This window comes from Aquarana catesbeiana, linkage group LG11 (assembly GCF_042186555.1).
Source record: "Aquarana catesbeiana isolate 2022-GZ linkage group LG11, ASM4218655v1, whole genome shotgun sequence".
Classification (NCBI taxonomy): domain Eukaryota; kingdom Metazoa; phylum Chordata; class Amphibia; order Anura; family Ranidae; genus Aquarana; species Aquarana catesbeiana.
In genome coordinates this window covers 219,082,691-219,110,317 of record NC_133334.1, presented here as the reverse complement: position 1 = coordinate 219,110,317, position 27,627 = coordinate 219,082,691, and the positions used below count along the sequence as shown (strand labels likewise).

The window sequence follows — 27,627 nt, the reverse complement described above, 5'->3', positions numbered from 1 at the left end:
GAGCTTTGAGCCCGTCTAGGATCGCTCCCCAGCCTGAGAGACTGGCATCTGTGAGTCTTCTTTGCGAGGCTAGGGTACCATTTATCTAAGCATAAAAGCCTTTGTCAAATGGATCCGATCAGTAAATCCCTCCATTCATTTTGGAACCATTTGTGGGACTAGAGACCTGGAGCTCAGAGAGCTCAAAACAAACCGTGCTATCCATTTTGCAGTCACTGGTAAAAAACAAAATTACTTCCTGTATGGAAGGGGTTATATAGGGGATCATTTCTTGTCTGAAGACTTTTGGTCTACCAGTATCCAGTCACCCGATGAAGTATAACCCAGCAAGTAATGAATATTAGCCTGACTCTGTGTCCCATGATGTTACATATAGTAGGTGAGGTTGAAAAAAAAAAGACACAAGTCCATCAAGTCCAACCTATGTGTGTGATTATGTGTCTGTATTACATTGTATATCCCTGTATGTTGCAGTTGTTCAGGTGCTTATCTAATAGTTTTTTTGAAACTATTGATGCCCCCCGCTGAGACCACCACCTGTGGAAGGGAATTCCACATCCTTGCCGCTCTTACAGTAAAGAGCCCTCTACGTAGTTTAAGGTTAAACCTCCTCTTCTAATTTTAATGAGTGGGCACGTGTCTTGTAAAACTCCCTTCCGCGAAAACGTTTTATGCTATTGTGGGGTCACCAGTACGGTATTTATACATTGAAATCATATCCCCTCTCGAGCGTCTCTTCTCCAAAGAGAATAAGTTCAGTGCTCGCAACCTTTCCTCATAACCAACATCCTCCAGACCCTTTTTTAGCTTAGTGCTCTTCTTTGTACTCGCTCCATTTCCAGTACATCCTTCCTGAGGACTGGTGCCCAGAACTGGACAGCATACTCTAGGTGCGGCCGGGCCAGAGTCTTGAAGAGCGGGAGAATTATCGTTTTATCTCTGGAGTTGATCCCCTTTGTAATGCATGCCAATATTCTGTTTGCTTTGTGAGCAGCAGCTTGACATTGCATGCCATTGCTGAGCCTATCATCTACTAGGACCCCCAGGTCCTTTTCCATCCCTGATTGCCCCAGAGATTCTCCCCCCCCCCCCCAGTGTATAGATTGCATTCATATTTTTGCCACCCAAATGCATCATTTTACATTTTTTTACATTAAACCTCATTTGCCATGTAGTTGCCCACCCCATTAATTTGTTCAGATCTTTTTGCAAGGTTTACACATCCTGCGGAGAAGTTATTGCCCAGCTTAGCATCGTCTGCAAATACAGAGATTGAACTGTTTACTCCATCCTCCAGGTCGTTTATGAACAAAATAAATAGGATTGGTCCCAACACAGAACCCTGGGGGACCCCACTACCCACCCCTGACCATTCCGAGTACTCCCCATTTATCACCACCCTCTGAACTCACCCTTGTAGCCAGTTTTCAATCCATGTACTCATACTATGGTCCATGCCAATGGACCTTATTTTGTACAGTAAACGTTTGTGGGGAACTGTGTCAAATGCTTTTGCAAAATCCTGATACACTATGTCTAGGGGCCTTCCTTTATCTAGATGGCAACTCACCTCCTCATAGAAGGTTAATAGATTGGTTTGGCAAGAACGATTCTTCATGAATCCATGCTGATTACTGCCAGTGATACCATTCTCATTACCAAAATCTTAGTCTCTTATCACCCCCTCCAAGAGCTTGCATACTATTGATGTTAGGCGAACTGGTCTGTAATTTCCAGGGATGCATTTTGGGCGCTTTTTAAATATTGGTGCTACATTGGAGAAAAGCCAATCACCTGGTACCATTCCAGTCAGTAAAAATTAGGAACAATGGTCTGGCAATTACTTGACTGAGTTCCCCAAGTACCCTCGGACGAAAGCCATCTGGTCGCGGTGATTTATTAATGTTAAGTTTCCCAAGTCTAATTTTAATTCTGTCCTCTTAACCATGGAGGTGCTTCCTGTAATGCGTCATAAGGATAAACACTGCAGTTTTGGTTACTGAAGCCCCCACGATTCCCTCGTGAAGACTGAGGACAAGAATAAATTCAATCTTTGCCTTCTCCCCATCCTTTGCAAACAGATGTCCTTCCTCATTCTTTATGGGGCCAATATGGTCTGTCCCCTTTTTTACTGTTTACATACTTAACCACTTGCTGACCGCTGCACGCCGATATACGTTGGCACAATGGCAGAGGTGGGCAAATGGGCGTACCTGTACATCCCAATAAAGAGGTAGGGATAGCTGGCGCGCGCGCCCGCCGCATACATAGTGACCGTGCCCGCGCGACCAGCGGACTCGATGTCCGCCGGTCTCCTGGCGATGTCACAGAGCTGCAGAATGGGGGAAGTGCCTATGTAAACAAGGCATTTTCCCGTTCTGCCTTGTGTCATGACAGAGATCACTGCTCCCTGTCATCAGCAGCAGTGATCACTGTCGTGCGAGTTGAAGCCCCCCCCCAGTTAGAATCACTCCATAAGACACACTTAACCCCTTCATTGCCCCCTAGTGGTTAACCCCTTCCCTGCCAGTGTCATTTACACAGTAATCAGTGCATTTTTATTCAAAAGTGTCCGATGTGTCCCGCATAATGTTGAAGTCCCGATAAAAAACGCAGATCGCCGCCATTAATTAAAAAAAAAAAAAAAAAAAAAAAGAAAAGAAAAATAGAAATGCCATAAAACTATCCCCTATTTTGTAGATGCTATAACTTTTGCGCAAACCAATCCAATATATGCTTACTGCGATTTATTTGTGAGGAAAACAAAAAAAAACAAAAAAAAAAAAAAAAAGGACGTCAATTTTGTTTGGGTGCAACGTCGCACGTCCGCGCAATTGTGAGTTAAATCTATGTAGTGCTGAGTCGCAAAAAGTGCTCTGGTCAGGAAGGGGGTAAAATCTTCCGGGGCTGAAGCAGTCAAATAATTTCTTGGGATTTTTTTTTGCTCTCCTCCGCTATGTGTCTTTCGTGTTCTAACTTAGCTGCCCTAATTGCACCCTTACATTTCTTGTTGCATTCTTTATAAAGTCTGAAAACCAACGATGATCCCTCAACCTTGTATTTTTGAAGGCCTTCTCCTTTGCTTTTATATGCATTTTTACACTGGAATTAAGCCATCCAAGACTTTTGTTCGCGCTTTGGGATGCATTGGCTAATGCCCTTATAGCAAACCCATCTCTCCTCCGTGTTCTTTGTTCCTAAGATTTTATCCCAATTCATGCCTACTAACAAGGTTCGTAGTTTAGTGAAGTTGGCTCTTTTGAAATCCAGTGTCTTTGTATTCCCCTTATGTTTTCTATTTGTGTGATTGATACTGAAGCCAATTGACCTGTGATCGCCGTTTCCTAAATTGCCCCATATTTCCACATCCGTCTGTAGGTCTGTATTGTTGGTAATCAGAAGATCCAGTAAAGCTTTATTTACAGTTGGTGCATCTATCATCTGAACCATGAAATTGTCCTACAAGACATTTAGGAACTGGCGAGTCTTAGACTGGGCGGAGGGAACCACACATTCGTCTATGTCTGGATAATTAAAATCCCCCATTATATTAACACTTCCCATCCTTGCTGCTAATCCAACTTGTAATAGGTGATCCGTCTCCCCCTACTCTCTCAGGTTAGGGGGTATATAGCATACTCCCAGTAATATTTTCCCCTTAGCTTCATCCCTTTGGAGCTCTACCCATAAGGATTCCACCCAGGGCCGGTGCTACCACTAGGCAAACTAGGCAGCCGCCTAGGACGCACTGCTGCTTAGGGGCGCCCGGCTGCTGGTTTCCCTCCGTGTCTGCATGCTCTGCAGGCTGCAGTATGTAACTAACTCAGTCCGACCGGTAGTGTAATTAGAGGTGCAGCGCAGCACTAGAGCCAGCGATAGAGGAAGCAGAGCCAATTGCTTCCTGTATAGCGGCGCCTTCTGTCACATGGGCAGGGCAAAGGGGGATGAATCATGGGTGGCGCCAATGGGGGCGGCAAAATGAGGTTTCGCCTAGGATGTCAAAAATTCTTGCAACAACCCTGATTCCACCTCCTCCTTAGCTCCCTTAGTGGTCATCTCTCACATTCACTTGTACATTATTCTTGATATTTAGGCATACCCCTCCCTTTTTTACCCTCTGTATCCTTGCGATAAAGGATATACCCTTGAATGGTAGCCAGCCAATCATGAGAGCTGTTGAACCAGGTCTCTGAAATTCCCACAAAATCCAAATCCTCCTTGTACAACAGTATCTCTAGTTCACCCATCTTGTCCGCCAGGCTTCTGGCATTGGTAAACATGCCACGTAGTTTAGACCGGTCCCATACTATCCTCTTATTGGGTGTTCCAAGATTGCAACTAGGACTTATTATACTTACCTTGGGGTTTATGTGCTTTAGTCAACCTACCACTAATGCCCCCAATACTACACTCTGGAATATGTTCCGCGCTGACTATCTCTACCTCTAGGCACTCTACCCGTCGCCTAGTTTAAAAACCCCTCTAACTTTTTGGCTCTCTTTACTCCCAGCTGATCTGCACCCTCCTCATTTAGGTGCAGTCCGTCCCTTCTATAGTACTGGCGATCGACTGAGAAGTCGGCCCAGTCCTCCAGGAACCCAAACCTTTCCTTAGTATACCAGCTCTTCAGCTACTTGTTTACTTCCCTAATCTCCCTCTGCCTTTCTGGTGTGGCTCAATGTACCGGTAGTATTTCTGAGAATACTACTTTGGAGGTCCTTTTCCTCAATTTAGCTCCCAAGTCCCTAAAATCTTTAGGACACCCCATCTGCCTCTGACTTGGTCATTGGTGCCAACGTGCACCATGACAGACGGGTCTTCCCCTGCTTCTCCCAGTAATCTGTCCACCAGTTCCGTAATGTGCAGAACCCGAGCGCCCGGTAGACAATATACAGTTTGGTGCTTCAGGTCTTTGTTACAGATTGCCCCCTCTGTCCTAAGAATTGAGTTCCCTACCACCAGAATCTGTCTTTCCTTTCCCTTCGCGCCCCCCCCCCCCCCCATGATGTATGAAAAAGAAACTTTTTCACTCATGGTTAGTGTTTGGCTGAAGCCATTTATTATCAGTCAACTGTGTTTACCCTTTAAATCAGGACAACAAAAACTACCCAAATAACCCTGATCAAAAGTTTACATACCCCAGTTCTTAATACAGTGTATTGCCCCCTTTAACATCAATGACAGCTTGAAGTCTTTTGTTGTATTTGTGGATGAGGCTCTTTATCTTCTCAGATGGTAAAGCTGGCCATTGCTTCTGGCAAAAAGCCTCCAGTTCCTGTAAATTCTTGGGCTGTCTTGCATGAACTGCACGTTTGAGATCTCCCCAGAGTGGCTCAATGATATTGAGGTCAGGAGACTGAGATGGCCACTCCAGAACCTTCACTTTATTCTGCTGTAGCCAATGACAGGTCGACTTGGCCTTGTGTTTTGGATCATTGTCATGTTGGACTGTCCAAGTCCGTCCTATGCGCAGCTTCCTGGCTGATGAATGTAAATGTTCCTCCAGGAGTTTTTGATAACATACTGCATTCATCTTGCCATCAATTTTGACCAAGTTTTCTGTGCCTTTGTAGCTCACACATCACCAAAACATCAGCGATCCACCTCCATGTTTCATAGTAGGAATGGTGTACCTTTCATCATAGGCCTTGTTGACTCCTCTCCAAATGTGGGGTTTATAGTTGTGGCCAAAAAGCTCAATTTTGGTCTCATCACTACAAATGGCTTTGTGCCAGAAGGTGTGAGGCTTGTCTCTGTACTGTTTGGCGTATTGAAAGAGGGATACTTTGTGGCATTTGCGTAGCGATGGCTTTCTTCTGGCGACTTGACCATGCAGCCCATCTTTCTTCAAGTGCCTCCTTATTGTGAATCTTGAAACAGCCACACCACATGTTTTCAGAGAGAGTCCTGTATTTCACCTGAAGTTATTTGTGGGTTTTTCTTTGCATCCTGAACAATTTTTCTGGCAGTTGTGGCTGAAATTTTAGTTGGTCTGGTCTACCTGACCGTGGTCTAGTTTTAACAGAACCCCTCATTTTCCACTTCTTGATTTGAGTTTGAACACTGCTGATTGGCATTCTCAATTCCTTGGATATCTTTTTATATCCCTTTCCTGTTTTATACAGTTCAGCTACCTTTTCCCACAGATCCTTTGACAATTCTTTTGCTTTCCTCATGACTCAGAATATAGAAACATCAGTGTAGCACTGGATGAAAGATGCAAGGGTCTGTCAGGAGTCCAGAAATATATATATACATATACACACATACACATACATACATACATACACACACACACACACCCTCTAATTACAAGCAAACAGATCACAGGTGAGGATGGTTACTTTTAATAGCCATTCAAACCCCTTTGTGTCAACTTGTGTGCATGTTATCAGGCCAAAATCACAAGGGTATGTAAACTTTTGATCAGGGTCATTTGGGTAGCTTCTGTTGTCATTATGATTTAAAATGAGTAAACACAGTTGAATGATAATAAATGGCATCAGCCAAACACTAACCATGAAAGAAACGTTTGTGTTATCATTCATATTCTCTGAAAAAATGACCAAGAAATCAAATTCAGCCAGGGTAAGTAAACGTATGAGCACAACTGTATTCTACATTTTTTTTTTTTTTTTTTTTTTTGTCAAAAAATATAATCCCAATAGGCGTATATTGATTGGTTTGCGCAAAAGTTATTGAGTCTACAAACTATGGCATAGATTTAGGGATTTTTACATTTTTTTTGTTTTTTTATAGTTTTTATTGGTAATGGCGGCAATCTGCGATTTTTAGCTGGACTGCGGCAGACAAATCTGACCCCAAATGACCAGCGACATTACATTGATCAGTGCTATAAAAATGCACTGATCAATGTGAAAATGACACTGGCAGGGAAGGGGTTAACACTAGGGGCGATCAAGGGGTTAAGTGTGTACCCTGGATGTGTTCTAACTTTAGGGGGGGGGGGCTACCAAGGACATGACAGATCGCTGTTCCCGATCACTGGGAACAGAAGATCTCATCTGGTAGAATGGGGAATCGCTTTGTTTACAAAGGCAGTTCCCCGTTCTGCCTCTGTACACCACGATCGCGGGTCGCCGGCTGACAGAGTCCGCCGGACCCGCAGGCCTGCTATCTCCTGTGCAAAGACTAAAGTACACCTACGGCGGTTTGCGCAGGAGAGCCGACCTGCCACAGTATGATGGCGGCTGGTCGGCAAGTGGTTAAACCGCTGAATGGTCTTGGCCACCGTGCTGCAGCTCAGTTTCTGGATCTTGGCAATCTTTGTATAGCCTAGGCCATCTTTATGTAGAGCAACAGTTCTTTTTTTCAGATCCTCAGAGTTCTTTCCCATGAGGTGCTATGTTGAACTTCCAGTGATCAGTATGAGAGAGTGAGAGCAAAACCACCAAATTTAACACACCCGAGACCTTGTAACACCAACGAGTCACATGACACCGGGGAGGGAAAATGGCAAATTGTGCCCAATTTGGACATTTTCACTTAGGGGTGTACTCACTTTTGTTGCCAGCGGTTTAGACATTAAGGACTATGTGTTTTATTTTGAGAGGACAGCAGATTGACACAGTTATACAAGCTATACACTCACTACTTTACATTGTAGCAGTGTCATCACATGAAAAGATATAATAAAATATTTACAGAAATGTGAGGGGTGTATTCACTTTTGTGAGATACTGTATATATTGGGTGTTATTTCTCTTACGGGCCCAATCTGCCTCCAGTACCTCCTAGGATAGTTGGTGTTTGGGTTTAAAATGCTTCTAATTAGTTGATCGAGGGAGAGAGGGAGAGAGGGAGAGGGAGCTTTGCAGCTCACAACATTCAAATTTATGGTCAGAATCGCACAAATCACGAGTTGCGAACGCAGCGGGCGGAGAATCACGATAAAGATTCTCTGCGATTAGTCGTGCAGCTCTACTAGGGCGGATATCTGTTAAGATTCTACTTAAACAAGCCTGAGAGCTTGAAGGTTTTTTGATGGTCATTAGAGCAAGACTGAGATGTGTATTGTCTTAGGTTCTTCTAATCCTATCAATGTACTGATAAGGATGCAGGGCCGGCACTACCTATAGGCAAGGTAGGCGCCGGCCTAAAGTGTATATCAGTCGGGGGCGCCGCACTGGCAGGTTAAGTAAGCGCACCACCTCTATCGCGGCCAGTGTTTTGCCCTTTAACCCCTCCCCCCGCAACCCCCTCTTTTTCCCCCCTCCCTCAGCCTTTCCAGCAATGTCCAGGTCTCAAAGCTTTCAGCCTCGGCTGTGCGGACACTCTGCAGGATCAGAGTGCTATCATGCCAGAATACTGCTAACATTATCCAGCTGGTAAGCTACTTCATCCCCAACCTCCCTTTAGTATGTGTGTGTGTCTTCAGACAACTGTTCAGCCCCAGCGAGAACAGGAGGGGAGAGAGCCAGGACAAAACCCCTCCTCCCTTCTTCCCCATGGGCAATCCGAGATCCCTGCTGTTTCTCCTCAGAACTGTTCTCCTCCTGGTGAGGCCGCTGGCACCTGTAGTGTAGCCTGGAGAAAAGGCAACATGTCCCGCCTGGTGTTGCAGCCCAGTCAGAAAAAGGTTGCTGACAAACACGTCACCAGAGGGCAAACCATGTGTACAGGGTCTGAGTCGGGAACCATGACACTAGGGATCTGCACATACAGAGAGGGGGACTTTCGGGACCAGGGAAAACAGATGCCCAGACTGCACAGGGAGAAAGCAGGTGGACACAGGGGTGCAGAGAGGAGGGGAAAATCCTGACGGCCTGTGTAATGAGATTAAGAAGCAGACTGCAGCTTTGTGACGGATGTCCTGTCACTGCTTCAGAGGCCCGGTGGGCATGCAGATCCACACAGGTTGGGTGAGACACAACCAGAGTGATGGTAGAATTTCTCATAGCATCATCTGATACTGACTGAACTGCACTCTACACGTGTCAAATATAGTACAGTATTACTGTCCCGCACTGGTTGACAGACCTATGCTGCTTGCTGCACCCTTTTCTAATATTAGAGGAGTTGTGTGTGCACTTTACACTGCTTGCAACTTTGCATTGTGCGCTTTGCTACCAAACACAGACTGAGATCATGGATCCACTGCATCCACTTCAAATTCCTTCCGGAAGGTATAAATACAATTGGTCATCTCAGTGACTGTAGGGTTAGGTGGGTAGTCTATCTGGATATGACACCCCTACCCTGCATACAATGAGTGTGCTGCACTGACTTTTTTTAGTGGCTCATGTGTTAAGACGACGCTGTCTTGAGTGTTGGTGGTGTAGAAGATTTAATATTTATTCTTAATAGTCATTGTGACACATTGTTTTTTAGATGGATTTCAATAAATGTATTATATTTTTGCATTGTGGTCCATTTATGCTACATCTCACAAGGTAACTCATTAGAAGCAGCAATTCTTTATTGCTTCTACGCTTTTTAAAGGAGGAAATCCTCTACGATTTTGTACAGCCATCAGCCATCTCTGATCTACCATCCCCGATCACTGGCCAGGCCTGGAGTACACAGAGATGAGGGGTCCAGGGATCTGTCCAGTCCATCCTGCCTGGTGATTGCTGGCATAGACAGACCTGACCCTCACACACCAGACTCTTAGCCCCAGTTCACACTAGAACAAGGTGCAGGAAACCCACCATCCATGTGTATTTACTGCACCGCATTTAAATTGCATTGCCCTTACAATCTACAGTGGGTGTCGGTGCAATGTTAATGAGACCTCAAATCTTTCAAAATGAATGGGCTCAAATCACACCACACTGAATCTCATGTGAAATACATGCAATTTATAGCGTGAATCAAGGATAAGTGTACCTGTTACATCTGTGTAGTGATGGTTGTCATAGATCTGGATATGTCAGTGATGACCGGAGACTGCACTGCATAATCAGAAATCTGAACTCAGGGAAGGGGTGGCAAAGTGAGGTTTAGCTTAGGGTGTCAAATATACTTGCACTAGCCCTGTAAGGGTGTTTGAAATGCCACTAAACATTTGTTAATTTATAAGATGCCCTCCTGGGATTATGGAAAAGTGATCACTGCTATTATGGGTCTCCTATTCTACAAAATGTCATGACTGTCTTATGAATTCTGTACAACATGGCTGCCCTGTGTCTTATTATATAGTTTGGGGGGTGCCCATATTGCATTATCATCACAATAACCACTACACACAATCTGCAGAAAACTAAATGGGGGTAGGGGGGAAAGGCAGACACAAGACCAGTAACCCTGCACAAGGGGACAGAGCAGCAGTGACTGGTCTTTATTACAGGAAGCTCCTGCACAAAGGTAACGTTTCACATTGGATTTCAGCACAGATCTGAAAAAAATTCATAAAGGACACCAAGATTTAAGAATACATATGACTAATACGTTTAGACAACATTTGCTTATCCCGGAATTCAGCTTTAAAATAATAATTACGTTTTTGTACTTGCTGTGGCCAACTCAGGTAAAAGCAAGAGTTACACATTGGCATTTAATCCAACTTATGACACCCTAGCTACTCTTAACCAATTGGAATCTCAGCGGAGCAACAGCAGGCCATATTTTTTTTCTACAGGCAACGTATGCAAAGTCACCGCACCGTACAACAGTCCCAATATCTGCCTTGACACTTGTTTTACAGTCCATTGCTTCAGGGTCACAGGAGGAACATTTGGAACAGCCAGTAGGACACCAGTCAACTGCAGTTTGACAACACAATCCCTTCTCCCATAATTTACCTAAGGCACGTAAGCTCACTGTGCCTATATCTGTGACTTTACCACTATGACACACACTAGTTGAAATAAAAACATTTATAAAATGTGCTTATGGAAAGAAAGCAACTGGACAGTGACTCACTGATCGAGCAGTGTAGGCAATCTGTTTCCCCCCTCGAGTGTAACATGATATAGAGATCATGAACATCCCAAGATCCTGATTAACAGATGACTCCGGGACCTGGAGCTCCAGAGTAATGCGGTAAGGCTGTCCATACATCAGCACCTACGAGTAGGGGGAGAAAAAAAAAAAAAGCCTGTTAATATCCTCTATATAATATAACCATATACTCCATAATATTACATGTATACCAGCTTAATCCTTTCGCTGCCAGGCCCTGTGCTCAACTTTTAAAACTCAGTTGGCTGGACCATTTTTGCAATTTTTCCAATGTTTTTTATTTTTCCCCTACAGCTTTCAGAGTTTGTAAAAAAGACCCCCAAACCATATATTTTCTGAAAGCACATGACCTGTAGAATAAAAAGGCACTACAGATTTTTAAGGCCCCACAATAATTGCGCAAATCTTTATCAAAACAATCTTTTCACTACAAATAGAATATAATCATCATTAGCAGATAAACATCACACATTTTACAAAATGCCTGCTAAATATAAAAGCTTAACCTGTATGGAGTTATTAACCCTTTCAATACCAGGCACTTACCCCCCTTCCTGCCCAAGCCAATTTTCAGCTTTCAGCGCTGTCGCTGTTTAACTGAATTGCGTGGTCATACAACACTGTACCCAAACAAAACTTATAATTTTGGTCCCACAAATAGAGCTTTCTTTTGGTGGCATTTGATCACCTCTGCGTTTTTTTTTTTTTTGCTAAACAAAAAAAAAAAAGACCGAAAATTTTGAAAAAAATAAGCTTTTCTTTTGTTTGTTATAAAATTTTGTAAGTAAGTTCTCTCCTTCACTGATGGGCACTGATAAGGCGGCACCAATGAGGTGGCACTGATATGCAGCACTGATGGGCATTGATTGCCATTTGCCTGGTGGTCCAGGGTGGCATACCTTTTGGGGTACCTTTGTGGGCATCCCTGGTGGTCTGGCGGCATCCCCGATAAACAATTGGCACAGACCCCCTGGTCAGGAGAGCAGCCAATCGGCTCTCCTCTACTCGCTTCTGACAGACGCGAGTGAGGAAAAGCCGATCAACGGCTCTCCCTGTTTACGGCTGATCACGTGGTAAAGAGCCTCCGTCAGAGGCTCTTTACCAAAATCGGTGTAGCAGTGTGTCAGACTGACACGCTGCAACAAGGATCGCTGCGGGGTGCGCGCTGGCAGTTATCCTGCTGGACGTAATATGACACCCAGTCAGGATAACAGAACCACCGCCCGGTCCTCATTCTGCTATAGGCCGGGTGGGAAGTGGTTAAATAACAAAATATTAGTACATTTTAAATTTCATTTTTTTTGCAAAATGGTGAAAAATCAAACAAACATACGCAAAAATGTAAATATCCAAATTTCTGAAAAAATCTGGAGATTTTAATTTTTCACTGACAGCTTTCAGAGTTTGTAAAAGACCCCCCCCCACCAAACCATATATTTTCAGAAAAAACATGACCAGTAGAATAAAAAGAATGCTACTGATAAGGCCTTATCATATTTGAGCAAATGTTTTTTAAAACAATATGTTTGCTAAAAATACACTAAAATCAGTACTAGCTGACACAAACAGCAATTTTTACAAAATTCCTGCTAAATCCTAGCCCTGACATCTTTTATGGTAGGTGCGTGGCCCCAAATGCAGACAGTGTGAATTCAGGGACATGCACCCACATGGGTGTCAAGTTGGGAACAGTGGCTGTGTCAATGCAGCCACTGCATCCCAATTGATATGGAAGGGACTCTGCCTGCACAGGAATGCACGGAACACCTATGCATTCCTATGCAGCTGGTGTGTCCTAATTGACATAAAAGGGACAGCCTGTATGGGGGATGTGGAGAACACCTGTGCAGCTAAACACAGCCTCACTGTAGTATGACCAACGTGAACGAAGCCTTAGGCCTTGTTTATACAGTATCTCACACAGCCATTAATGTCTAAACCGCTGACAATAAAAGTGAGTTCACCCCTAAGTGAAATTCCCCTCCCCGGTGTCATGTGACTCGTTAGTATTACAAGGTCTCAGGTGTGAATGGGGAGCAGGTGTGTTAAATTTAGAGTTATTGCTCTCACTTAGGGATGAGCCCGATGTTTAAGTCGAACGCAAGTTCGACTTGAACATCGGGTGTTCGCCGAATAGCGAACAATTTGGGGTGTTTGCGGCAAATTCGAAAGCTGCAGAACACCCTTTAAAAGTCTATAGGAGAAATGAAAAGTGCTAATTTTAAAGGCCCCGCCCCCTCTGATGCCCTGGGAAAGCCATAGGGAAGTCCCCGTGCGTCAGGGGGGTCACCCAGGAACGTCACCGTGCGGCCCCGCCCTCAGTCATAAAAGAACTGTCACCTGCGAGGACGCATCATATGGCGGGTGCCTCCCATGGAGACGGGTTGGTCGCGGCTTTTTCTTTTTTTCTGTGCATTTAAGGTGAATATAGCCATTATGGAATATATGACAGTAACTCTTACCCGATCACGATTGTTTCTCAGAAGAGACACATTGGCTGTTGGGAATGAGCACACGATTCCAGGTGGTGAGTCACAATTGGGGCTAAAGAAGGCAAAAATACATGAGTAATTACAAAGCTGCTTCCTGATTGAATTTGTGTTTTATTTGAAAAGGTAAGTTACAAAATATATGTGGTCATCTTTGGATAGGAACATACAAACCATGTGGAACATGACGCCCAGTCAGGATAACTGAACCACCGCCCGGCCGTCATCTGCTATGGGCCGGGCGGGAAGTGGTTAAACTAATGAGTTGTTTTACAAGGTGATCATTTAAAATCACTTTAATTTCAGACAGAAAAAGGGAAATCAGACAGAGAACTATGAATCCTGTCCAGCAAACAGCAACTGTTTGGAATTCAGGGCTAGAAATTCTAGATGAACCCTCTGCACACTGCTATATTCCCTTTCTAGCAAACTGCAATAAAAAAAATAAATACAAAAAAAAAAAAAAACAGGGATTTTCAGTTCATGCATATTGCAATACAAGTTCAAAATGGAGCTCTCTATTGGTGGTATTTAATTACTACTGTATTTTTTTTTTTGTCTTTTGTAAAAAAGGACCGAAAATTTAGAAAAAAAAAGAGAATTTTTTCTTAGTTTGTCAGCAAATATTGTAAATAAGTAATTTTTCTCCTTCACTGATGTGCGGTAAAGAGGCAGCACTGATAGGCGGCACTGATGAGGCGGCACTTATATGCCGCACTGACTGGCACCACTAATGAGCACTGATTGGTGGCACTTGTGGGCACCGATTTCTGGCTCTATACTGTAATCAGGGAAAACATGTGTAGATGTCCCCCTGCGAGGAGATGCTGCTGATCGGTTCTCCTCGCCACACTCCGTCAGTGTGAGGCGAGGAGCGACGATTACCGGCATCTCCGTGTTTACATGCAACCGGCTGTGATTCGTCACAGCCAATCACATGGTTAAAGAGTGGCAGCTGCGGCTCTTTACAGAGTTTGGGGTCGTGCCGTGTCCTAGCAACATGGTGCGGCCGCGATTGCCGCACTTTGGGCGCGTGGGAGTGGCCGTTCCAGAATGAGAGCCGCACCGCTCCTCCATCATTTGACAGTGGGCAGGCGGCAAGTGGTTCCAAAGGCAGAAGGTTTTTTTTATCTTAATGCATTAAGATAAAAAAAACCTGTGTGAAGCAGCCCCATCTCAATCTAGCAATGTTGCATGGGAGACTCGGCTGTGGAGGACTCGCCCTCTTCATTGGCTAAGACAGACAGCAGGGTCCATTGGCTCCCACTGCTGTCAATAAAAGTCAGTGAGCCAATGAGGAGAGAGGGGCCAGGGCCGAGCCACGGCTCCATGTCTGAATGGACACACAGAGCAGCGGCTCGGCTTGGTTGCCCCCATAGCAAGCTGCTTGCTGTGAAGGCACTCGACAGGAGGGAGGGACCAGGAGCGTCAGCAAGGGACCCGAAAAGAGGAGGATCTGGGCTGCTCTGTGCAAAACCACTACACAGAGCAGGTAAGTAGGACATGTTTTTTTTGTTTGTTTTTTTTAATATAACAAACCACACACACACACACCCACACACACACACACCTAACTCCCACTCAATTTACCATAAGCCACTGCAAGCAGATTGTACAGAACTCCTATATGAAACCAATGTGTCTGCTTCTTCTCTATTGGATCACTGTGCCAATCAAATTCATACATCCAGGGCAGGTTTGATACTGACTGGTGGCTAAGAAAAACTGCCTTGTGCTGAAACTTACATGCTACAGGAAATGTGTGTGATAACAGAGCTTACAGCGGGTGTTTGGGAATACCACAAGTGCCTTACAATCAGATTACACAGTCTGCTGCCGAAAGGGATTAGATGTGCATGTGCGCTACATTTGTATCTGAATTAAAAACCAAACCCTATACAGATATATTGTATTTCCCGTATGCATCTCAAAGTTGAATTCTCATTATCAACTTTGCAGATTGCCATTCATTTATTTTTATTTATTTATTTTTAAATATCACAATGCATATTGTGAAAGCAACTATCCAAATGATAATTTAAAGCGGTATAAAACCCAAAACCAAAAATTTAATATATTGCAGTTTAGCAATCATTAGATGTGGTGGCTGCATCAATTTTTTTTTTAGGTTCTTATCCTTCCATTTTCACCTGGTGATCTGGCCAGTAAGACACCTTCTGTATTGTAGTACCTACAGCGTGGCTAAAGGAGCAACAGAGACACCTTTGGACAGCAGTATTATCACTCGGGGAAAGGGTAGTGTTATATGTACTAGCAGATTTAAATACACCAACAAATCCTAACTTCAACTAATAATTTCTAAGCAGTTACAGCGAACGGTTCTTTTTTACCCTTTTGGTATACAGGTTTCACATGAATAAAATGATTATCATTGCAAGTACTTTTATCAGTGGTAAATTGTTTGTCTCATTCATCTAACTACTACACCTGTAGGACAGCTTATTCTGTTGGAAAACGGACTTGCTGGCTAGATATCCAGGTGAAAATAAAAGAAAATTTAAAAAAATACAACAAATGTAACAAACTTTGTTAGTATTACATTGTATATCCCAGTATGTTGTGGTCGTTCAGGTGCTTATCTAATAGTTTTTTGAAATTATCGATGCTCCCCGCTGAAACCACTGCTTGTGGAAGAGAATTCCACATCCTAACCACTCTCATAATAAAAAACTCTCTACGCAGTTTAACCACTTCAGCCCCGGAAGGATTTACCCCCTTCCTGACCAGAGATTTTTTTGCGATTCGGCACTGCGTCAGTTTAGCTGACAAGTGCGCGGTCATGCGAAGTTGTACCCAAACCAAACTGATATCCTTTTTTCCCCCCACAAATAGAGCCTTCTTTTGGTGGTATTTGATCACCTCTACAGTTTTTATTTTTTGCGCTATAAACAAAAGAAAAAAAAAAAAAAGCAACAATTTTGAAAAAAAAAAAAAAAAGCAATATTTTTTCCTTCTTGCTATAATAAATATCCCCAAAAAAAGCAATTTTTTTCCTCAGTTTAGGCAGATATTTATTCTTCTACATATTTTTGGTTAAAAAAAAAAAAAAAAAAAAACACACAACGCAATAAGCGTGCATTGATTGGTTTGCACAAAAGTTATAGCGTCTACAAAAAAAAGGGATAGAATTCTGGCATTTTTATTAATTTTTTTTTTTTTTTTTTTACTAGTAATGGCGGCGATCTGCGATTTTTTTATGGGGACATAATCATGTCAATATCATGCGACATTATGGTGGACACATCGGACACTTTGGCAATATTTTGGGACCAGTGTCATTTATACAGCGATCAGTGCTATAAATAGCCACTGATTACTGTATAAATGACACTGGCAGGGAAGGGGTTAAACACTAGGGGGCGATCAAGGGGTTAAGTGTGTCCTAGGGAGTGATTCTAACTGTGGGGGGGGGGGGAGAGGGTTACCACTGACATGACAGCGATCACTGCTCCCAAAGACAGGGAGCAGTAGATCCCTGTCATGTCACTAGGCAGAACAGGGAAATGCCTTGTTTACATCTCCCCGTTCTGCCTCTCCATCTCACGATCACGGGCCGCCGGCGAACATCACATTCGCAGGACCAACAGCGTGCGCCTGCAAGGTAGCAAATTCAAAAGGGACGTACAGGTACGACCATTTGCCTGTACAAGTCATTCTGCCGACGTATAGTTGTGTGCGGCGGTCGGCAAGTGGTTAAGGTTAAACCGCTTCTCTTCTAATTTTATTGAATGGCAGTGTGTCTTTTTAAATTCCCACTCGTGGAAACGTTTTCTTCCTATTGTGGGGTCACCAGTACGATTTTTGTACATTGAACTCATATCCCCTCTCAAGCGTCTCTTCTCCAGAGAGAACAAGTTCAGTGCTTGTAATCTCATAACCAATGTCCTCCAGACCCTTTATTAGTTTTGTTGCCCTTTTATGGACTCTCTCCTTCCTGAGGACTGGTGCCCAGAACTGGACGGCATATTCCAGGTGCGGCCGGACCAAAGTCTTGTAGAGTGGGAGAATTATCGTTTTATCTCTGGAGTTAATCCCCTTTTTAACGCATGCCAATATTCTGTTTGCTTTGCTTGCAGCAGTTTGGCATTGCATGCCATTGCTGAGTCATCATCTACTAGGACCTCAAGGTCCTTTTCCATCCTAGACTCCCCCATGAGGTTCTCCCCCTAGTAAGTAGATTGCATTCATATTTTTGCCACCCAAATGCAATATTTTACATTTTTTTACATTAAACCTTTTTTGCCATGTAGTTGCTCACCACATTAAATTTGTTCAAACCTTCTTGCAAGGTTTCCACATCCTGCGGAGAAGTTATTGCCCTGCTTAGCATTATCTGCAAATACTATGATTGAGCTGTTTATCCCATCCTCCAGGTCGTTTATGAATAAACTAAATAGGATTGGCCCCAAGACAGAACCCCAGTGGGACCACATGTTTCACCCCGGACCCTTCCGAGTATTTCCCATTTATCCCTACCCTCTGAACTTGCCCCTGTAGCCAGGTTTCAACCCATTTACTCACCCTATGGTCCATGCCCACAGACCTTATTTTGTACAGTAAACATTTGTGGGGAACTGTATCAAATGCCTTTGCAAAATTCAGATACACCATGTCTACGGGCCTTCCTTTATCTAGATGGCAACTCACCTCCTCATGAAAGGTTAATAGACTGGTTTGGAAAGAACGATTCTTCATGAATCTATGCTGATTACTGCTAATAACAGTTGCATTACTAAAATCTTGTATATAGTTCCTTAACATCCCCTCCAAGAGCTTGCATACTATTGATGTTAGGCTAACTGATCTGTAATTCCAAGGGGTGCATCTTGGCCCTTTTTTAAATATTGGAGCTACATTGGCTTTTCTCCAATCTGCTGGTACCATTCCAGTAAGCAGACTGTTCGTATAAATTAGGAACAATGGTCTGGCAATTACTTGACTGAGTTCCTTAACCACTTGCCGACCGCCTAACGCATATATACGGCGGCAGAATGGCACGGGCAGGCAGAATCACGTACCTGTACGTGATCTGCCTCCCGCGGGTGGGGGGTCCGATCGGACCCCCCCCCGGTGCCATAGGCGGTCGGCTCTTGTTCGCGGGCGATGAGAGGTGAGGGGGAGGCCATCCATTGTTGGCCACCCCCTCCCGATCGCTCCCAGCGAATGGAAACGCTTCCTTTCCCTCTGTAATGTAAACAGAGGGAAAGGAAGTGATGTCATCTCTCCTCGAGTCGGTCTTTTTGATCCGACGCAGAGGAGAGAAGACATCCAAGTAAGTGCACCAACACTACACTTACAGTAGAACACGCAGGCACACATTTCACCCCCCTGTCACCCCCCGATCACCCCCCGATCACCCCCCTGTACCCCCTGTCACTCTGTCACCAATAGCAGTTTTTTTTTTTTTTTGCATTGGTGTCAGTTTGTGTCAGTTACAAGTGTTAGGGCAGTTAGGTTAGCCCCCTTTAGGTCCCTAACCCCCCCCTAATAAAAGTTAACCCCTTGATTACCCCCCGTCGCCAGTGTCGCTAAGCGATCGTTTTTCTGATCGCTGTATTAGTGACACAGGTGACGCTAGTTAGGGAGGTAAGTATATAGGTTCGCTGTCAGTGTTTTATAGCGACAGGGACCCCCATATACTACCTGCTAAAGGTTTTAACCCCTTGATTGCCCCCTAGTTAACCCTTTCACCAGCGATCACCGTATAAGTGTTACGGGTGACGCTGGTTAGCTAGTTTGTTTTTTGTAGTTTATTACAGTTTATTATAGTTTATTATAGTTTTAGGGCACCCGCCGTTTATTACCTTATAAAGGTTTAACCCCCTAATTGCCCGGCGGTGATATAAGTTAAGTTTTTAGGATCTGATAAGGTCTGCGTCGCCCCAGGCAGCGTCAGGTTAGCGCCAGTACCGCTAAAACCCACGCACGCAGCATACACCTCCCTTAGTGCTATAGTATCTGAACGGATCGATATCTGATCCGATCAGATCTATACTCCCCAGCAGTTTAGGGTTCCCTGAAACGCAGTGTTAGCGGGATCAGCCCAGATACCTGCTAGCACCTGCGTTTTGCTCTTCGGCCCAGCCCAGCCCAGCCCACCCAAGTGCAGTATCGATCGATAACTGTCACTTACAAAACACTAAGCACACATAACTGCAGCGTTCGCAGAGTCAGGCCTGATCCCTGCGATCGCTAACAGTTTTTTGGTAGCGTTTTGAATCAGTCGCTAACAGTCAGGAGCTTTTTTGCCTGTGAGTCTCACTAGTGTACCCCTAAATTTAGAGGCCAAAATGGCAAATCGAAGGTACACTAGTGAAGAGGCCTACAGGATTCTGAGTATGACAGATAGTGAAGAGGAAGTCACTCATCTGTCAAGTTCAGGCTCAGAATACGAACCTGTAGAGGACAGCGGCTCCATGACAGATAGCTCTGACGACGGAGTTGTGGTCCCTGCTAGGGTCAGGCGTACCAGACCCCGAACTTCTTCTGTCCTTGAAGTGCAAGAACCGCAGGGCTCTCGTATGGAGCAGAGAGGTACTAGTGCCGCTACTCCTTCTGGTGAACTGGCAAGCACCAGCGGCCTAGTACACCCTGGTCGTACATCCAGCACTGCAGTATCACGTGGTGACGTGGCGAGTCCCATAAGTGCAGTTCAAGCTGGCGAGGTGGCAAGCACAAGTAGCGTCCCGCTGCCACCAAGAAGACGAACACAGGCCCGTCGTGCCCATAGTGCCCTTCCTGCTGCATTCGCCAATCCGAATTGGGAACCCACCACTTCTGCAGCACCCGTACTTCCCCCTTTCACTGGCCAACCCGGAATTCAGGTGGAAACAGTTGACTTTACGCCACTGGATTTTTATTCGCTGTTTTTCACCGAAGATCTCTATAGATCTATTGTGGACCAAAGCAATTTGTACGCTGGTCAACACATCGCCACTATTCCCCAGTCCTCCCTTGCCAGAGATTGGAGACCAATTACGGTCTCCGAATTTAAGATCTTTCTGGGCCTTTCCCTCCTCATGGGCATAACCAAAAAGAGTGAGTTGCGGTCATATTGGTCCACTGACCCAATTCACCATATGCCCGTGTTCTCTGCCTCCATGGCCAGGGCACGATACGAGCAGATTTTGCGGTTCATGCACTTCAACGACAATGAACTCTGTCGTCCTCGTGGAGACCCTGCATACGATCGGCTCTACAAAATTCGGCCCCTCGTAAACCACTTCAACCAACGTTTTGCAGACTTGTTTACCCCCCATCAAGTTGTCTGCGTTGATGAGTCCCTGATTAAGTTTTCTGGCCGCTTGTCCTTCAAACAGTACCTTCCCAGCAAGCGTGCCAGATACGGGGTCAAGATGTATAAGCTCTGTGACAGGGCCACAGGCTATACATGTAGATTTATGGTTTACGAGGGCAAAGATAGTCACGTAGAGCCGATCAACTGCCCTGACTACATAGGAAGCGCTGGCAAGATAGTGTGGGACTTGGTGTCACCCTTATTCGGAAAGGGGTACCACTTGTACGTGGACAATTATTATACGAGCGTGCCACTTTTTAGTCACTTGTTTGATCATCAGATTGGAGCATGTGGCACCGTGCGACCTAATCGCCGGGGCTTTCCCCAGCGGCTTGTAGAGTCCCGTCTTAGGCTGGGGGAGAGAGCCTGCTTGAAGTATAATAATTTGCTCGCTATGAAGTGGAGGGACAATAAGAATGTTTTCGTTCTTACCTCCCTTCATGCAGACACGACGACCCAAATTACTACGGCGACTGGTGTTGTGGAGAAACCCCTCTGTGTCCACGAATACAACCTTAATATGGGAGGGGTGGACCTCAACGACCAGTTGTTGGCGCCGTACCTAATTGCCCGTAAGGCCAGACGCTGGTACAAAAAAGTGTCTGTTTATTTATTTCAATTGGCTTTGCTGAATGCTCATGTGCTATACAGAGCTTCAGGACGGACTGGATCCTTCCTTAAATTCCAGGAAGAGATCGTCAGAGCCCTTCTGTATCCAGACGGTGCTCCACCTCACCTTCCCCAACCAGATGCAGTAAGCCGGCTGCATGGGAGGCATTTTCCTTATGTCCTCCAGAGTACCCCTACCCAACGAGCCCCCCAAAAAAGATGTCGTGTCTGCAGCAAGCGCGGATTTAGGCGTGACACCCGGTATTATTGTCCCTCCTGTCCTGACAATCCTGGTCTATGCATTGGTGAATGTTTTGAACGCTACCATACACTAGTGGAGTATTAGCGTAGGGTTCAGCACGGCACAGACTAGGCACACTAACACAGGGTCTCCCAAGATGCCATCGCATTTTGAGAGACCCAAACCTGGTACAGTTACAGTTAAAAGTTAAAGTTACTAAAAAAAGTGTTAAAAAAAAAAAAAATAAAAAAAAAAATACAAAAATAAAAATACAAAAAAAAATATAAAATAAAAAAAACCAAAAATAGTTGTCGTTTTATTGTTCTCTCTCTCTATTCTCTCTCTATTGTTCTGCATTCTATACTGCAATGTTTTTTATACTTTGTTTTTTTATTGTTAACCACTTTTTTGTTTTCAGGTACGCCATTCAGCTGCAGAGCGGATTTATTTATCTTGACAGCAACAGCGTTTGCTCCCACGATATATAAAGCCGTGACTCCAGCGCTGTCGGAGGTGATTTCACCACCACAGTTACATACTTCAGCATATATGCCGAAGCGTGGGGGCAGCAGTGGGTGGAGGAGCAATTTGCTCCTGCCTTTTGTGGGAGGATGCCCCCATGCTTCGGCATATATATATTTTAGGTAGGCACAGGTTGCGTTAAATGTTTTATTTTTTACTATGGTTTTTTTTGTATTTGCTTTGCAGGTATGGTAAGTATTACTGTTATACTGTAATGTTACTTTGTTTTTTTGTTAACCATCATTTGCTTAGCAGGTACGCCATTCAGTTGCAGCGCGGATTTATTTATCTTGACAGCAACAGCGTTTGCTCCCACGATATATAAAGCCGTGACTCCAGCGCTGTCGGAGGTGATTTCACCACCACAGTTACATACTTCAGCATATATGCCGAAGCGTGGGGGCAGCAGTGGGTGGAGGAGCAATTTGCTCCTGCCTTTTGCGGGAGGATGCCCCCATGCTTCGGCATATATAAATGGTGCATGTATGCCCATCATTAGAAGTGGGCGGATGAAGGGAGGTATTCTAATGGTGGGCATACCCACTGATCAATATCTTTTTTTCGTTCAGCCCACAGGCTGCATGAAAAAAAAGTTTACAATACAAGGACCAGCAACGTACTGGTATGTTGCTGGACTTTGAGTGGTTATACCAGAATGATGCCTGCAGGTTTAGGTATCATCTTGGTATCATTCTTTTCAGCCAGCGGTCGGCTTTCATGTAAAAGCAATCCTAGCGGCTAATTAGCCTCTAGACTGCTTTTACAAGCAGTGGGAGGGATCCCCCCCCCCCCCACGTCTTCCATGTTTTTCTCTGGCTCTCCTGGCCCAACAGGGAACCTGAGAATGCAGCCGGTGATTCGGCCAGCTGACCATAGAGCTGATCAGAGACCAGAATGGCTCCAATCATCTCTATGGCCTAAGAAACCGGAAGCTACGAGCATTTCATGACTTAGATTTCGCCGGATGTAAACAGCGCCATTGGGAAATTGGGAAAGCATTTTATCACACCGATATTGGTGTGGTCAGATGCTTTGAGGGCAGAGGAGAGATCTAGGGTCTAATAGACCCCAATTTTTTCAAAAAAAGAGTACCTGTCACTACCTATTGCTATCATAGGGGATATTTACATTCCCTGAGATAACAATAAAAATGATTAAAAAAAAAATAAAAATGAAAGGAACAGTTTAAAAATAAGAAAAAAAATTAAAAAAATTAATAAAGAAAAAAAAAAAAAAAAAAAAGCACCCCTGTCCCCCCCTGCTCCCACGCAAAGGCGAACGCAAGCGTCGGTCTGGCGTCAAATTTAAACAGCAATTGCCCCATGCATGTGAGGTATCACCGCGAAGGTCAGATCGAGGGCAGTAATTTTAGCAGTAGACCTCCTCTGTAAATCTAAAGTGGTAACCTGTAAAGGCTTTTAAAGGCTTTTAAAAATGTATTTAGTTTGTCGCCACTGCACGTTTGTGCGCAATTTTAAAGCATGTCATGTTTGGTATCCATGTACTCGGCCTAAGATCATCTTTTTTATTTCATCAAACATTTGGGCAATATAGTGTGTTTTAGTGCATTAAAATTTTAAAAAGTGTGTTTTTTCCCCAAAAAATGCGTTTGAAAAATCGCTGCGCAAATACTGTGTGAAAAAAAAAAATGAAACACCCACCATTTTAATCTGTAGGGCATTTGCTTTAAAAAAATATATAATGTTTGGGGGTTCAAAGTAATTTTCTTGCAAAAAAAAATAATTTTTTCATGTAAACAAAAAGTGTCAGAAAGGGCTTTGTCTTCAAGTGGTTAGAAGAGTGGGTGATGTGTGACATAAGCTTCTAAATGTTGTGCATAAAATGCCAGGACAGTTCAAACCCCCCCTAAATGACCCCATTTTGGAAAGTAGACACCCCAAGCTATTTGCTGAGAGGCATGTCGAGTCCATGGAATATTTTATATTGTGACACAAGTTGCGGGAAAAAGACAATTTTTTTTTTTTTTTTGTACAAAGTTGTCACTAAATGATATATTGCTCAAACATGCCATGGGAATATGTGAAATTACACCCCAAAATGCATTCTGTTGCTTCTCCTGAGTATGGGGATACCACATGTGTGAGACTTTTTGGGAGCCTAGCGGCGTACGGGACCCCGAAAACCAATCACCGCCTTCAGGCTTTCTAAGGGCGTAAATTTTTGATTTCACTCTTCACTGCCTATCACAGTTTCGGAGGCCATGGAATGCCCAGATGGCACAAACCCCCCCCAAATGACCCCATTTTGGAAAATAGACACCCAAAGCTATTTGCTGAGAGGTATAGTGAGTATTTTGCAGACCTCACTTTTTGTCACAAACTTTTGAAATTTGAAAAAAGAAAAAAAAAAATATGTTTTTCTTGTCTTTCTTCATTTTCAAAAACAAATGAGAGCTGCAAAATACTCACCATGCCTCTCAGCAAATAGCTTGGGGTGTCTACTTTCCAAAATGGGGTCATTTGGGGGGGTTTTGTGCCATCTGGGCATTTTATGGCCTTCAAAAATGTGATAGGTAGTGAGGAGTGAAATCACAACTTTACGCCCTTAGAAATCCTGAAGGCGGTGCTGGGTTTTCGGGGCCCCGTACGCGGCTAGGCTCCCAAAAAGTCCCACACATGTGGTATCCCCGTACTCAGGAGAATCAGCAGAATGTATTTTGGGGTGCAATTCCACATATGCCCATGGCCTGTGTGAGCAATATATCATTTAGTGACAACTTTGTGCAAAAAAAAAAAAAATTGTCACTTTCCTGCAACTTGTGTCAAAAAATAAAATATTCCATGGACTCAACATGCCTCTCAGCAAATAGCTTGGGGTGTCTACTTTCCAAAATGGGGTCATTTGGGGGGGTTTTGTGCCATCTTGGCATTTTATGGCCTTCAAAACTGTGATAGGTAGTGAGGAGTGAAATCAAAAATTTATGCCCTTAGAAATCCTGAAGGCGGTGCTTGGTTTTCGGGGCTCCGTACGCGGATAGGCTCCCAAAAAGTCCCACACATGTGGTATCCCCGTACTCAGGAGAAGCAGCAGAATGTATTTTGGGGTGTAATTCCACATATGCCCATGGCATGTTTGAGCAATATATCATTTTGTGACAACTTTGTGCAAAAAAAAAAAAAAAAAAAAAAAAAAATTGTCACTTTCCCGCAACTTGTGTCAAAATATAAAATATTCCATGGACTCATCATGCCTCTCAGCAAATAGCTTGGGGTGTCTACTTTCCAAAATGGGGTCATTTGGGGGGGGTTTGTGCCATCTGGGCATTTTATGGCCTTCAAAAATGTGATAGGTAGTGAGGAGTGAAATCACAACTTTACGCCCTTAGAAATCCTGAAGGCGGTGCTGGGTTTTCGGGGCCCTGTACGCGGCTAGGCTCCCAAAAAGTCCCACACATGTGGTATCCCCATACTCAGGAGAATCAGCAGAATGTATTTTGGGGTGCAATTCCACATATGCCCATGGCCTGTGTGAGCAATATATCATTTAGTGACAACTTTGTGCAAAAAAAAAAAAAAATTGTCACATTCCCGCAACTTGTGTCAAAAAATAAAATATTCCATGGACTCAACATGCCTCTCAGCAAATAGCTTGGGGTGTCTACTTTCCAAAATGGGGTCATTTGGGGGGGGTTTGTGCCATCTTGGCATTTTATGGCCTTCAAAACTGTGATAGGTAGTGAGGAGTGAAATCAAAAATGTATGCCCTTTGAAATCCTGAAGGCGGTGCTTGGTTTTTGGGGCCCCGTACGCGGCTAGGCTCCCAAAAAGTCCCACACATGTGGTATCCCCGTACTCAGGAGAAGCAGCTAAATGTATTTTGGGGTGCAATTCCACATATGCGCATGGCCTGTGTGAGCAATATATCATTTAGTGACAACTTTTTGTAATTTTTTTTTTTTTTTTGTCATTATTCAATCACTTGGGACAAAAAAAAACGGAGTTACTTACCGGTAACATCCTTTTCCAGGAATCTTTCAGGACAGCACCATAGAGAGACACCGGCTCCTCCCCTCTTAGGAAACACCGCCTTCCAATTCAATTATTTAAATCTCATCCTCCCAACGGCCCCTCAGTTCTTCACGAGTTCCTCCGGCCAGCTGGGGAGACACAAGAATACGTCATACAAATCTTTATCTTACCTGACGTTCTCATGCGATGAGTTCTCATAGATAATCAAAAACCTGGGTGGGTACTAGTGCTGTCCTGAAAGATTCCTGGAAAAGGATGTTACCGGTAAGTAACTCCGTTTTTCCCCATTCATCTTTCAGGACAGCACCATAGAGAGGATAAGCGAGCACCTTACCTTAGGGAGGGACTACTGCCTGCAGCACCTTACGCCCAAAGGCTTGGTCTTTGGCTGACAGCAGGTCCAATCTGTAATGCTTCACAAACGTGGAAAAACTGGACCACGTTGCTGCTCTACAGATCTGCTCCGGAGAAGCACCAGCCCACTCTGCTTGAGAAGTTGCCACTGCCCTGGTGGAATGTGCTTTAATACCCTCCGGGGGCTCCAAACCCCCGATTACATAGGCCTGGCTAATGGCCAACCTTAACCATCTGGCTATTGATCGTCTAGAGGCTTTGAACCCTTTCCTAGCCCCTGAAAACAATACAAAAAAAGAATCGGATTTCCTAAACTGTTTTGTACTATCTAAGTACTGAAGGACGCACCTTCTAACGTCCAGTTTGTGAAAAATATGCTCCTGTTCCCTCACAGGATTCGAACAGAAGGTAGGTAAAATAATTTCCTGGCCCCTATGAAAACTAGAGGCCACTTTTGGTAAAAAGGCCGGATCCGTTTTAAAAATCAAACGGTCCGGAAAAACCTGAAAAAAAGGCGCCCTAATAGAAAGGGCTTCGAGTTCACTTACTCTCCTTGCTGTGGTGATCGCCACCAAAAACACAGTTTTGAGGGTGATCAACTTCAAGGTACAGGATTCCAATGGCTCAAAAGGATCCCCTGTAAGAGACTGTAAAACTAAGGAAAGATCCCACACTGGGAATGGGGAACTTTTAACAGGCCTCTGTCTGCCTAAAGCTCTAAAAAACCTAGCTACCCAAGGATCTATAGCTAGCGGCTTTTCCAGGAAAACGCTTAGTGCCGATACTTGTCCTTTCAAGGTGCTAAGGGCTAATCCTTTGTCCGCTCCTGCCTGCAGAAACTCTAATACTGCTACAGAACTTCGTACATCGAAGGAGCTTTCTGTGCACCAACTGTTAAAGCGTTTCCACACCTTTAGGTAAATGGCTTGCGTCTCTCTTTTCCTGCAATTTAGGAGAGTTGTCACTAGCCGATCCGAGAAACCTTTGCCCTTTAGCAATTCTTCCTCAGTAGCCACGCTGCGAGGTTCCATCGCTCCACCTGAGGGCAACAGATTGGACCCTGAGAGAGAAGATCCTCCCGGATAGGCAGAATCCAGGGAGGCTCCACTGTCAGACTCTTCAAGAGGGAGAACCACGGCCTCCTTGGCCAGTGTGGTGCGATCAGAATGAGGGTTGTGTCTT

The 27,627-nt window shown here is 44.3% G+C and overlaps 1 protein-coding gene across 2 annotated transcripts in view; it reads right to left on the bottom strand.

The window, feature by feature from the left end:
- Positions 1-27,627, bottom strand: part of BSCL2 (BSCL2 lipid droplet biogenesis associated, seipin) — a 77,971-nt gene that overhangs the window by 33,522 nt on the left and 16,822 nt on the right. For both annotated transcript variants that reach the window (XM_073605335.1, XM_073605336.1), the window contains exons 3-4: positions 13,386-13,467; positions 10,885-11,028 (exon numbers count right to left, since the gene is read on the bottom strand). In XM_073605335.1, the coding sequence (XP_073461436.1) occupies positions 10,885-11,028; positions 13,386-13,467 (226 nt within the window). The remainder of the gene's footprint in view (positions 1-10,884; positions 11,029-13,385; positions 13,468-27,627) is intronic.